This window comes from Hippocampus comes, unplaced genomic scaffold, assembly GCF_001891065.2.
Source record: "Hippocampus comes isolate QL1 unplaced genomic scaffold, H_comes_QL1_v1.1 scaffold118, whole genome shotgun sequence".
In the NCBI taxonomy this organism is placed as follows: Eukaryota; Metazoa; Chordata; class Actinopteri; order Syngnathiformes; family Syngnathidae; genus Hippocampus; species Hippocampus comes.
Window position 1 is genome coordinate 1,342,317 of NW_017805461.1, and position 12,991 is coordinate 1,355,307.

At 43.3% G+C, this 12,991-nt stretch overlaps 1 protein-coding gene across 2 annotated transcripts; it reads left to right on the top strand.

Annotated features, from left to right (window-relative positions):
• Nucleotides 1-382: 382 nt before the first annotated feature.
• reep2 (receptor accessory protein 2) lies at nt 383-11,645 on the top strand. 2 transcript variants are annotated; one of them, XM_019874797.1, is made up of 8 exons: nt 383-1,279; nt 3,384-3,456; nt 5,080-5,156; nt 5,375-5,495; nt 5,599-5,712; nt 6,816-6,996; nt 8,356-8,519; nt 10,002-11,645. In XM_019874797.1, exons 1-8 carry the CDS (start codon nt 1,248-1,250, stop codon nt 10,068-10,070), a joined length of 831 nt encoding a protein of 276 aa, XP_019730356.1. In that variant the 5' UTR covers nt 383-1,247; the 3' UTR covers nt 10,071-11,645. The 2 variants fall into 2 exon arrangements, with proteins under 2 accessions (XP_019730356.1, XP_019730357.1); XM_019874798.1 differs by lacking the exon at nt 383-1,279 and adding an exon at nt 3,763-3,852.
• The last annotated feature ends 1,346 nt before the right edge of the window (nt 11,646-12,991 follow it).

Below are 12,991 nucleotides of genomic sequence, written 5' to 3' on the forward strand. Positions count from 1 at the left end.
GGAAATAAAAAGGTCCAGACCACTGATTTAATAGAGAACACTAAAGATCAATTATGATCACAGGGCTTGAATTCAGCAATGTCAGAATTATATGATTGGTATAATGTTTGAGAAATCAAATAAGTTGTTATTAAAATGTATAATTTGTTTAATATTTTTCCTGGTCGAGTCTGATTTTTTCACAGAGCTGCCCCAAAGAATATGAACTAAGAACTCGCTTGAGGCCCTGCGACCACGAAAGATAACATTTTGATTTATTTGCTGTCGCCTTGTTTCGGGTACCTGTTCGATTACATCATTAGATACAAGTATTTGCTCAATATTACATTATAAGTTATTTTTAAGTTACACATCCAAATGCTTCTGCAACTTTTTCCACCAAATACCGTTAAATCGAAAATCACATGCATATAGTGCACTATATAGGGAATATATAGTGTGCACGGACAAAATCCAAGACTTCTTTCCACCCGTTCACATGAAAAAACATAGTTGACAACAAATTACGTCAATGACGCTCCTTGTTAGAATTTAGGCAGATGGCATTCGCGTCAGCGGTCCTCAAAAGAATTCATCACTGGATATTTGAACACAAATGGTGCATCAACACATGTAGACAGACAATATTACAGTCACCGCAGGCATATTTTCGCTTATCTTCTGCAAAAAGACTGATACTACTGAAGTTCACTAATTTAGTAGTTGTGAAAGTATTCTTCCTTTGGTTCTTGACGACTGTATTGTACCCCCCGGCCCCCATTGTTAAGTCACACCCAACTGCAGGAGTCACAATGAATTAATCATGATGCATAAGTTGTTTACAATATTATATTTAAATACCACGTGTATAAGTAAAACTATAAAGTATTGCAATTGTAACAGAAAGAGAGTGCTGCAAAAATCTAATTTTGGATTAAGACCCCATTGAAGCGTGGCTCACTCTGCGTGACTGAATGGGAGGGGCAGCAAAAAACTTAAATCGGTTTCAGATTGGTGCCAGGCATTGCTGCCCCTTTAAGAAGCACACAGTTGCAGAAGCCTCACACCCCGACGCAAAGCAGCTTGTAGCCAGAGACTGCAGCACACATTCGCCGCTGCCTCCCCGCACCTGACTGTCAACCGACCCCCCCGGCCAGCTTCTTCACCACAAGCGGCGTCCACGAGGGTAATGGAGCGCCCTTAGCCCACTAGCTCGTCACCGTTTCAACCTCGAGGCGGAGAAGGCAAGCGGCAGGAGGTCCAGCAAGATGGTGTCGTGGATGATTTCGAGGATGGTCGTGTGAGTATCGGACTGTTTTTGTTGTTGTGGTTGTGGTGGTGGTCCGGTGTTAGCACATCTGAGCGGCGACTCCATTCATCGGATGTGTATCTGATGCTGGACGACGAGGCTGTCTCCCGTGACAACTGTCACGCTCTGCTCCTACTCAGCCCACGCAGACATAAACGCTTCAAACTGGCAATTACGTAGTTTATTCAACCGCTCATTAATTAACATGACGCGTCGCAACCTAGCAGTCGCTGGTAGCTAATAGCTAGCCAGTAACGTTACCACCTGACAGTATTGTTGGCAGGAGTTGTCCGCGCTTTGCCGAACAGAAACAATTTGATCAGGCGTCCCTGGCTGCTGGAAAGATATTGGAAACTTACGAAGGGTAGATTTTTGTTCAAATAAAACCTTCCTCACCATAAGGATAACACTGGTTCCGTTATGATGACAAGGCAGTAGACTGTAATGACTGCAGAAACTCAGCTGATAAAAGCAGATTTTTAACACAACGTTGTGAAGAACGGAGGCCAGGAACGTCATAGGGTGATTCAAGCGTATAGGCCGCGACATAGGCAGGGAGTGACTCGACTAAAGTCAGCAGCTGTCACTACTGCTGCATTGCTCTTCACAGAATTGTGTAGCCAGATAAGGTTCCATATAAGGTTAATACTTCTGGCAGTGATTTGCATATAATTATCTTCATCTGATTGCACAAGTAGAGCTTGCAAATGGTTACCTTTTGACAGCATCCGTCTGGCTTTTCCACACTGCTGCGCCCGAGGTGGAAAGCCTTTAGAGGAAGAACACATGGTAACGATGGAGAGGTGGGCCATTTGCTCGATTCAAGTTCCTCAGTCGGTGGCCTCGTGCCATGCACGTGACCGAGTTCATCCATACCTGGGACAGAAGACCAACTGCATACCCGAGCAGTAGCCACGCTGTGAATGCCAACACCTTTTGCAGGAAGAGTATGTTTTGTACATATTCATCCATGTACAAAATGATCAGAACTCACTTTGTGTCTGTGGTTTCAATCTGGTCTCTGTTCCCACAAAGTTTGACGAAAAGAATCGTCTTGGATGAGATTACAAAGTCAGGGATAATTTTTGTGGACATCTTTGTCACAAAATTCTAACAAAAAATTCAGGGAGCTCTTAGGATAAGCAGGCCCCATCTTGGGATCATCCCCCCCATAAAATCTGGAGGTTTGTCCTTTACTATCAGGTGATTAGGCTTCGTGTGCCAAAGCAGGTTTGATGGCTTGGTTGTCTCATTTGCAAGCTTTTCGCAAAATATTACGCAAGCGGGTTTAGTGTGAGTCAGCTTCCTTAAGTAGGACTACTGATTTTACTGACTGCTTAGCCACCGGGGCATTGAATTTCTCGAACCCGGTCTGCGGCACAGTGCCTGAGATCTCCTGTAGTAGAGTATAGACGTATGATACTGTGGGGTGAAGGCACAGCAACAGGGCGATATGACGTTAAAAAGTTTATTTTTGTCTTTTCTAACCACGGGTACCTGTATTTGAAAATTACAATGACCTGGGTGTTGAGAATGCGCTCTACCAATAAGCGACCGGCACTGGTTTACGTCACCCATAGGACATCGGCTCATCTTGCTTTTAACCTCAACTCATCAGGTCCTGGAAATACTACCTTGTTTTGCATCTCCAAAGCATAATTAGCAACACACTGCCAAAGGACATAATATGACAAAGACAAAAATAACGCTTGTAGTCTCACCGCTCTCTCTCTGCAGTCATCTCACTGCTTCTGTCACATCAACAACGCTCACTACTTTGGGTGAACGAACATCAGTAAAAAAAAAAAAAAAAAAGCTCCCAATCACACAGCACCCCACCCATGGCAGACATCTTATCTCACTTCCTGACTCTGTGTATCAGGTTGGTGTGTTTTGACAAACCGCCGGCCATCATTTCAGCATAAAAGGGCAGATAATACAGAAAGCTACAAGATAAAATATGGCTCACAAGCCTTTTAAGCAGGAAGTCATTTGTTTGGGTTTTAGAGTCCGCACCAAGAGCCTCTGTTTCTTATTTTATCTCCTCTAACCCTGACTCTTTTTTTTTCTTTTTTTCTCTCCCCCACCACGTCAGCCTGGCCTTTGGGACGCTCTACCCAGCATACGCGTCATACAAGGCTGTCAAAACGAAGAATGTGAAGGAATATGTGAGTATCACCGCTGGTTACAAAATCCGAGTGCATCATTTTTGTCCTGTCGCTACTGTTCCACTTTGAAGATGTCTCGCCCCAGGTTGCTGTCAACTGTCTTTTCCTCTACTGATGAGCTCTTTCTGGCTTGCGTTTGTCAACAGTGTTGAACAAAACCGCAGGACAGTTTTTATTATTATTATTATTTTTTTTTTGTCCAGTGGGTACAGGGCATGCTGACCACTGAAATTTAAGTAGTATTAAATGCATAAAGTTACATTAGCCAAGACAGAGACTCATGCTTCTTCTCTACTCTCTCTTAAGTGTCGTGAAATGTCCCCACGGTTGCATTTGAAGGAAAGCAAGACCTCCACAGACATCAACTTTAATGCACACCACCGACAATGACATTAGGTACATTTGCTCAATGAAATACAGGAAGTCTTTAATAAGATCTCGACCTTTGCTGAAAGAGGAAAAGCTTGAACACAGTCAGAGGGGTGCTAATTTAACAGTTGTTCATTGTTGGTGCTGTAGTTGCATCGTACTAACAGCTGTTTTTGTATTTTGCCCCCCAAGCTGAAATCTGTTCTTGTATTCGGTCTCATTAGGCATACAGTGTGTAACCAAAATTACATAATGGAATGGCAAGTAAATGAACACACCCGTGTCAAAATAGTTGTTTATGCTTATAATAATGAAATCACTGTCAAGCATTGACGTGAAAGCATCTTAAAAAATATCTTCACAATATGGGATGGTTTCATTCATGTTTCCCCAAACAGATGTTTCTATTTGTGCCCGATGGCCCATTTTTTAAAATAAAGTTTTGAAGTTGTTTATGTAACTTTTTTTTCCTTTTTATTGTATTCATCACGTGGTGGATGTATTTTTAAATGTCTGATATTTTCTTATTACAACTTGTATTTTGCCATTTCTTCCAAAAAACATAACACCCCCCCCCCAAAAAACAACATTGATTTGACCAGAGTTGCGTTCACTTTCTATTGCCATTGTATCGATAATGGTTCGTTTTAAAAGTTTATTGTCCGACGGCCATTACTGCTAGTTGAGTGCATGGCTGCGTCTAAAATAAAACGGGGTCCTCCCTGCTTACCTCATCACTGCAAAGGATGAGAGCAAGGAGGTCGGTCCATGAAGGGGAGGAGCAGGAGCAGCAGCAGCGTGCTGGCCTAGCGCCTGGATTCGCACTCGAGAACAATCTCCTCCTCCTTGACACGTTACCATAGCAACACCCCCTTTCTCTCTGTCGCTACTCAAGCAGGCGGCAACAGAAGGAGGCGAGTGTGTGTAGGCCACCATTTTTAGAACTGTTCTGATTTCTGTTTGCTCCAGTTTGGTGTCACTGGATTCAACATAATTTTTTATGCTCTCGACTCCTTGGCTGACTTGCTGTTGTTTGAAGCACATTTTGTGCTAAAGTGATCCTATTTTGTGATGCCCTACATTCCGTTTGTGTCTGCGGGAAATGAAACCATGCATACTGATAAGCATTTGCATGACTCACATATGTTACATTTCATGTGAGCACATCTTGTTAAACGCCATTTGCCTTGGCACGTGATTCACAAAATGAGTGCTCAGTTATTCCCCCCCCCGTCTATGTTTGTATGAATTCAGGTCAAATGGATGATGTACTGGATAGTATTTGCCTTATTCTCCACAGCAGAGACGGCGACGGACTTGTTCCTCTCATGGTGAGTCAGTAACTGCACATGATCAGTCAGATCATCATTCTCCGTGCGCTTGAAATAAATAAGCGCTTATATAATATCAATTGATGCATTCATGTGTTTCCAGTGCCATGTGAGCTGGATATTTTTAACACTATCAAAGGATGCTTTGCCTTCTTAAAATGAGCGCACAGTGGCTGAGGTTTCAAACCACATTCTCTGTGTTGGGTTTAATTGTGCAGGTTTCCTTTTTACTTTGAGTTGAAGATCGCCTTTGTGATCTGGCTCTTGTCCCCGTACACCAAGGGCTCCAGTGTTCTCTACCGCAAGTTTGTCCACCCAACCTTGTCCAACAAGGAGAAGGTAAAGACAGCCACTTGGTCGGTTTCCTAAATTGTCGTATTTTTGCATTTAGCTCCTTTGTTTCCCTTTGTTCTTTTTGTTTGTTCATCATCACATACTGCAGGAAATAGACGATTACATTGCACAGGCCAAAGACAGGAGTTATGAGACCATGATGAGGTTTGGAAAGCGGGGTCTCAACTTGGCTGCCAATGCTGCAGTAACTGCAGCCACCAAGGTGAGGGTGCCGTGCCGTCTATCCCATATCTTAAAGGCCTTTTCACACCGCACTTGGTTTTCATGGCCGTGGGGAAGAGCATAAGGTCGACAGTGCCCAAGCTTGAACCAAATTTCAGTGATTCTGTAGCAGCTTACTCAGAAAGGAATGCTTTTCCTGCTGGTTGGGCTATCGCTGTTAGCACTCTGAAATCACTCTGCCAGCCCCTCTCTGATTGGACGTGTCTTCTGACATCACAGCAATGTGGCTCCCGAATTGAACATTTGGTGCCTGCCCACCATGCGCGACGCACATTCCCTCCTCAATACATCATGGCGCATCCACATTGAATGGATTCATCATCAAGAGCACGTGGCGTGCTTCTAAGTTTGTTGTGAAAAGGCATTTAGTCATACGAAATGAAATCGGAAGTTTGTCTCAGTCTCTGCTTAAACTCATTCTTTTTTCACTTGGCATATTAGAGTTGCAAGACTGCATGCATTGGCCGGTCACAACAGTGGAAAAACCTGCCCAATCTAATGGGGTCTAGGCCAAGCATACAAAGTTTCTTGTTTCCCTCGGCACACCTGATGATCTCTCACGGCACACTAATGTGCCAAAGCACACTGGTTAGGAATTACTGGTCGACAGAATATTCCTCCACAAGTCTTCGGGATCTTCAAGATGTTTCTTGGCAAATGTAATGCAAGCTTATTTAAATAATGTATTGTCATTGTGATTTTTGCCATGGAACTCTGCCATGGATGCAGTTTATGGCGTGTGGTTTTCGTGTGGCTTAACTGAGGCCAGTGAGGCCTTCAGCATTTTGGATGTTATTCTGACAGCGGGGCTCTGATTGACATTGGTCAGCCTCAATGAATAAAATCATATAGAAACTGCATTTTGTAGAAAGTATTTACTTCGGTTGGCTTTGTGAGATTTTTAATTTGGTTCTATGATCTGAAACAACCAAGTGTACTACATATGCAAAACTGCTTTTTTTCTTGGTCCTGTCTGTATACATCTCGATATTTAGGCAATCTCTTTCTCAAATGTCTTTTGTCTAACATTAGACTCATCAGACGTTGTCCCGTGTCTGATGTGTTTTGTTGATTGCTGTGCAGGGACAGGGTGTGCTGTCAGACAAGCTGCGCAGTTTTAGCATGCAGGACCTGACACTCATCAACGCTGAGGATGAGCTGTCTCTGCATTCTTCAGATGGCCGCATGAGACGAGACTCGGTGGATGACATGAGCTCGGGGGCGAGCACGCTGCCCCGGGCCAAGAGTGCCGCCACACGACAGAGTAAGACCACATGTAAACATCGACCGAATTCTCATTGAGCTGGATCTCAACTGGTCACCCACGTGGCTATTTCTCCGAGCTGAGGATACCTGGTCGCAGTGTCAATTTCTCTTTTTTTTCTGCTCAAGAACTTTAAAAAAGCTGTCGGATGGCGATAAAGACAATGCAGAGTGTCTCTGTGTCAGCCTCACAAGCTGTAGACGGAATGCGGAAAAGGCAGACAAAGAAATGTACAAGAGTAATTCTGATACCTAACAAAAATAAAACAAATGTATGTAAAAGCAATTGAAAGGGAATTAAAGTACTGTATTTCATTTTGTGGCTCTTCCATAATAGTACGGTAGTAATAATTGGGACTACAGTGAAGCGTTGCTATTTGCGGCAGATAGGGATCGAGTCCGGCTACGGGTAGCGAAGTAAGTGCCAGTCACTGACACCCCTCCTAAAACAGGTTTACAATTGGTTATGGATGCCACAAAATAGCGACAACCACTACTTGTCTCAACAAAACACATGTCAAAATGATTTCTTGGCATGAAGATGCCACCAGATGGCGCCAAAGCAGAATTTATTGGTGAATTTGTGAATGCTGAACTGTGAATAGGCGTGTTCTCTGTTGGAAAGGGTCCATATGCCCATCATACCCCCAAAAGAGCTTTCATTTAGTATTAAAACTTTTCTTTGTGTGGCCACATTTTGTTATTATAAGGTATTGAATTTGAGTGAAATTTAGGCTGGGCGATATATCGTTGTCATACTCATCTAGATATGAACAGTTACTGTATTGAAAAATTCTAACACTCTCATCTCTGTGGATTTATCACACTCGCGCTGCATGTACAGCTCAAGCCCAGCCACAAAACTTCTTTAAATGTGACGTTGATCGACAGCTAAAGCCAGCCAATGACAAGAATCTGACAGGGAAAGAGAGCGAGATGCGCTCGCACGGCTACACGATGTGACGGTGTCACAAATTCCCAATCAAAATGCACTGACGCTTTCACACACGCAAGACATTAATTTCCGTGTTGCAAACAAGCGAGACACGGCTGGGCCTGCCAAGCCGTAGACACTGTACGCAAAAATCAATTATTTTAACAAGCAATTAAACTGTTGATTTTTTTTTTTTTCGATTGTTGTTGGGCCATCGTGGTTGGGGCACGCAGATAATCTGGTCATCCCTCAGGAGCCTGAAAGTCTTGTTTTGGAGCATTGTTCCATTTTGTGTATATTGGTTTTATAAAATTACTACTCAGCTTTAAAACTAGCAAGCAGTTGGTGTACTATTGCATCTAAAAATGGAAAAAGTAGAAGAAATATAACCTGTCCTGATAACATTTTTTTAATACAAATCCACAGCACGCTCAATGGCTTCGACGTCCCTTTCAGACGAGATATCGTCCCACCACAGCTCAGACCAATCAGATGCAAGAACTGAGCACTCTGATGAGGATGGTGGCGAAAAGGCCTCGAAGCGGACCGCCGCCGCCAAAACAACCAAGAAACCTGCTGCAAAGACGGAGGTACACACTCGCATTACCTGTCTTGCAGGTGTCAAAAGAAGTTAACCACAGGCAATATCGTAGTAAAAACAAACCACTCTGTTGTCACACCAATAACAAAATTGTGAGATGCAAAGGCAATCGTGTTGCAGATGCGACTTGACATCGAATCATCACGAACCTCATTTGTACAGTGGTGGGAAGTCTGAGTGAGCAAGGCCTTCGCCATTGGCTTAAACACTATCAGATATGCTGACCTACAGTACAATATTGGTTGCATGAAATTGCATTCATTTGTTACCAACAGCCTATTAGCTTCTTTTCGTAGCATTTCTCTTGGCTCCATTGCTTTCAGTGCTGTTTGTGAATGTGGTAATCTTTTTTTCTTTTTTTTTTTTTTTGACCAACCAAAATTTAGCCTCTTTGGTGACCCATGGAGGCCAAAAACCATCTCATCTGCCAAGGGCCTTCAGAATCAGTAGTGCTGGTCGATGTAATTTGAACTGCATAAACAATCGGACCATTTCTTGAATTTATTAATTTGTCATCACATGGCCAGAATGCTGGCCCTCAGTCTTAACAAGAATTTTCTACCCTCTGACTGGTTGATCAGAGCAAAACGTGATGGGCAACTTTGACTAGCAAACAGTTGTTTAGCAATCTGAACACATCAATGCATCACTGGTGTTGTGATTTATTTCATCTAAACATTCTGTTTATGAAGGCGGCCTGGTGGGCCAGTGGTTGGCACGTCGACCTCACAGTCCGGCCCTGCGTGGGTTTTCTCCGGGTACTTCGATTTCCTCCCACATTCCCAAAACATGCATGGCAGGCTGATTGAACACTCTAAATTGTCCTTAGGTGTGAGTGTGAGCGTGCATTGTTTTTTGTCTCTGTGAGCCCTGCGATTGACTGTTACCCGGTTCAGGGTGTCCCCCGCCTACTGCCCGAAGACGGCTGGGATAGGCTACAGCACCCCCCGCGACCCTTGTGAGGATAAGCGGATTGGAAAATGGATGGATGGATTTTGTTGATGACTCCAACTGGTCCAGATGATTTATGAGGCACAGTTGCATGCTGTTTTTGTGATTTGTATAATTGCGACATGATATTGGTGGTATGAAGTCGGGTCAACCCCTACAGAAGCAAGATGGGCCTGCCACTGCATTTGAAGTTGGCTCCCTGGTGTCGAATGTCATTTTGCGTTGAGGCTGTGCTTTTCCAGTTTCGACACATTCCAAGCACATTCACTCTACCTTATCAAGTGAAAAAAATAAGCAGTCTTTAGTACTCTCAGTGAGAATCCACTTGAGTCTCACAACTTTCTATGATGCTTGGAATATGGCCCTCATGTGAGATTGGCTTTCTGAGGCAGTGCGTGAACTGTATTCTGGGTCGGGTGTCTTCACCATCTAGATGCTTGTACATTGTCCGTCAGTGTCACCAACCGTTCTTGACTCTCTTTGTCTTTGTTCTTTCCTGTCCCGCCCCGCCCTTGGGAAGACACAAAGCAAGACGGTGAAGAAGGCACCAAAGAAAAAGACCACATCCAGTGCAGAGACACCTCCGTGAGGGCCTCTGTCGCTGTCCGCGGGCAGACACACTCCACACCCACAGCCTAACAGCAACCCCTCCTACGTCCGGTCTCCACATGAACACACAAACACAACATGAAGCACCAAATGCTGTCTGCATTTAGTTTTAGCTTTTGATAGCTCCCACTTTTTTTTGGGGGGGGGGGGTGGGAGGGAGGCTTCTCTGTGGTTTTCTTAATTTGTCTCACTGTGTATGGTTGTTATGGTCTTTTAATGAAACATTTTATTCATGTTCCTTTCTTGTTTTTTATGTACAGTGTGTCTGGACTAGCTGAGAACGTAACCTGACTAGTAATTCAGCATTAGGCGTGTAGCACAGATTAAAAAACATTATTTTTAAAATTGGACCTAATCTGTTGCCCGCCCAGCCAAGACATGGTCTGCTTGAAGTCTGGTTCATTCTGCTGCACCGACATCCTTCTTCAACAACTATCTCTTTGTGTACTTCACAGTAGTCGCAGCCTTTTGTTGAATGTGTTTTTAGGTTTGGAATAAGATGATCATTTGTCTGCTGGACTCGTTTTTCATGTAATTACTGCAGCTTTTGTATATTTTGACTTGGGAGAGAGACATGATCTTGGCAGCACGATGGTTGCTATATGGAGTTTGAGTGTTCTCTTCCGCCGTGCTTGCGTGTGTTTTCCCTTGTGCTTTGTCTTCTTTCCACTTTCTAAAAAAAAAAAAAAATGCCTTTGGGTTATTCGAAGATTCTAAATTACCCATAGATGTGAGGTTGAGTGGTGTACAAGTACCCCGCCTCTCGCCAAAAGTCAGCTAGGATAGGATCAAGCGTGACCCTAATCAGGATATCCACAATGGAAAATTTCCACCTACCGGTATGTTACGCTGAATGCTCAGTTGTGACTGCTGTAAATTTAATTTGTCTCTTTAATGGCAGTTTTACTTTTTTCTCACCCCCACTTTGTTTTCTATCCTGAGGGAGTGTCGGGACTTGGCTGTGCCATTTCTGGTGTACCGGGCTCCACAGGTGTCCCGCCGCCCTGTTGCGTTTAGTTTTCTTTGGCTGCTCCTCGAATAGGATTTCAAGCATGTTGCTGAAAAAAATGTGAAACCAGTTGGGAGCAGCAGGGGGAGACAAAGTCCGCCTGTGCTACTGACAATGTAAATAGATGACTGTAAATACAGTACAATGCGAGCTTGCTTGCCTTATGCTCTGGGCTTTCATCTGTTTAGTAATCCAGCATTTTCAGTTCAATTACTCAAGTATAGTTTTATAAATGGAAGATGATTCAGTTTAGTCTTGAATTCTGTTGTATTTTTCCGCCTTGGCGTTCGATGATCAAATCATCTATTAGACAAATATTAATCAACACACGGGGACTTTTTGCCCACACTGCTGGAATTTTTTTTAATACCATCTATTTCTTGTTTACATTCTGTTTTAAGTTTTGTTGTACACCAAGATTCTAATGTCCCAATTGTGCAAATTCTCAAAACTCCATGTGAAACACAAAGACGTGCGTACTAGAACAATATTGTCATGTATCAGTAATAAATCTGCTAATAAAGGAGAGTTGGTGGACTTGTCATTTTAATTTTTTTTAAATTGCCTTTATTCAGGAAAAAAATATTTAACACATAAATGTACTGAATTTAAACAACCTGAAGTCAACCAAGACTGTTGAAATATTTAATTCTTTAGTATGTATGTGTAGGCTCTCATGTCACTGAAAAAGAAGCAAAATTAATGTCAGGTTTGTTTGTCATGCTTGACCTTTAAAAGATGTTGGCTTCAACTGCTGGCAGTATTTATTTATTCATAACTTATTTTTCCTCTGTTTCTAATACAATACAAAAATAAAAGCTGTTTGGACAGCAAATTATTTTTAGGGGGTAGTTGATCCGCAAAGTTAAGAGAAGCGCTGGTATACGGTAGTGATTCCCAACCATTGTGCCGACATGAGAGCATCGGGTGTGCCACGGGAAATTATCCAATGTTAAATATTTTGGCAAAAACTGTTTCTTTTCCTTTAAAAAAAAGATCTATGCTAACCATGTATAGTAACAGGCAGAACAATAAAATGCTCTTCCACTGGATTACAAAAGGTACATAATTATCCAGTTTTTGTGACTCGCCTTTCTAAGTGATGTGTCGTAAATTCTTTTCTGATGTGAAATGTGTCCATCCATCCATTTTCAAATCCGCTGATGGTCACGAGGGTCGTGTAGGCATGCTGGAGCCTATCCCAGCTGTCTTCGGGCAGTTCTTGGGCTGGTTGCTAGCCAATCGCAGGGCACACATAGACAAACGATCATTCGCACTCACACTCACACCTAAGCACGATTTAGAGTGTGCAATCAACCTACCATGCATGTTTTGGGAATGTGGGAGGAAACCGGAGTACCCGGAGAAAAGCCACGCAGGCACAGGAAGAACATGCAAACTCCACACAGAAAGGCCGGAGCCGGAATCGAACCCTGCTAACCAGTCGGCGGACATGCTAACCAGTCGTCCACTGTGCTGCCCATGTGAAATGTATGCCTTGGCTAAATAAAGGTTGAGACACGCTGGTCAATACAAGGTTTGGACCGAGGACACAGTTGCAGGGTTCAGAGTAAAGGAGATATTTATTTGAGGATCAGCGGCTAAAAACTCAAAATAGGAAAGGCTGTGGAAACGAGACAAGGTCTGGTCAGATCTGTGGTGAGAGGTTGAATTGCACGCATAAGGATGAAACAGACTGGCGCAGGGTAAAGCGAGACAAGGACCATTTAAACACAATGCAAGGGGGAAGCAGGTGGAAACAATCAGACACGCCCAGGAGGAAGAGCAAGTGACCTGAAACGAGAGGAGCGTCATTCTTTCAAAATAAAACAGGTAGCGATCAGCCAACACAAACAATCCGGCGTGACAATATCCAGTTCGAACAGCGTCAA

Bases quoted from the DNA above. Each gene is read 5' to 3' on its own strand.
- reep2 (XM_019874797.1), top strand. From the start codon at position 1,248: ATGGTGTCGTGGATGATTTCGAGGATGGTCGT. The intron at 3,457-5,079 runs GTGAGTATCACC...GTATGAATTCAG, and splicing joins CGAAGAATGTGAAGGAATAT to GTCAAATGGATGATGTACTG. The intron at 5,713-6,815 runs GTGAGGGTGCCG...ATTGCTGTGCAG, and splicing joins CAGTAACTGCAGCCACCAAG to GGACAGGGTGTGCTGTCAGA.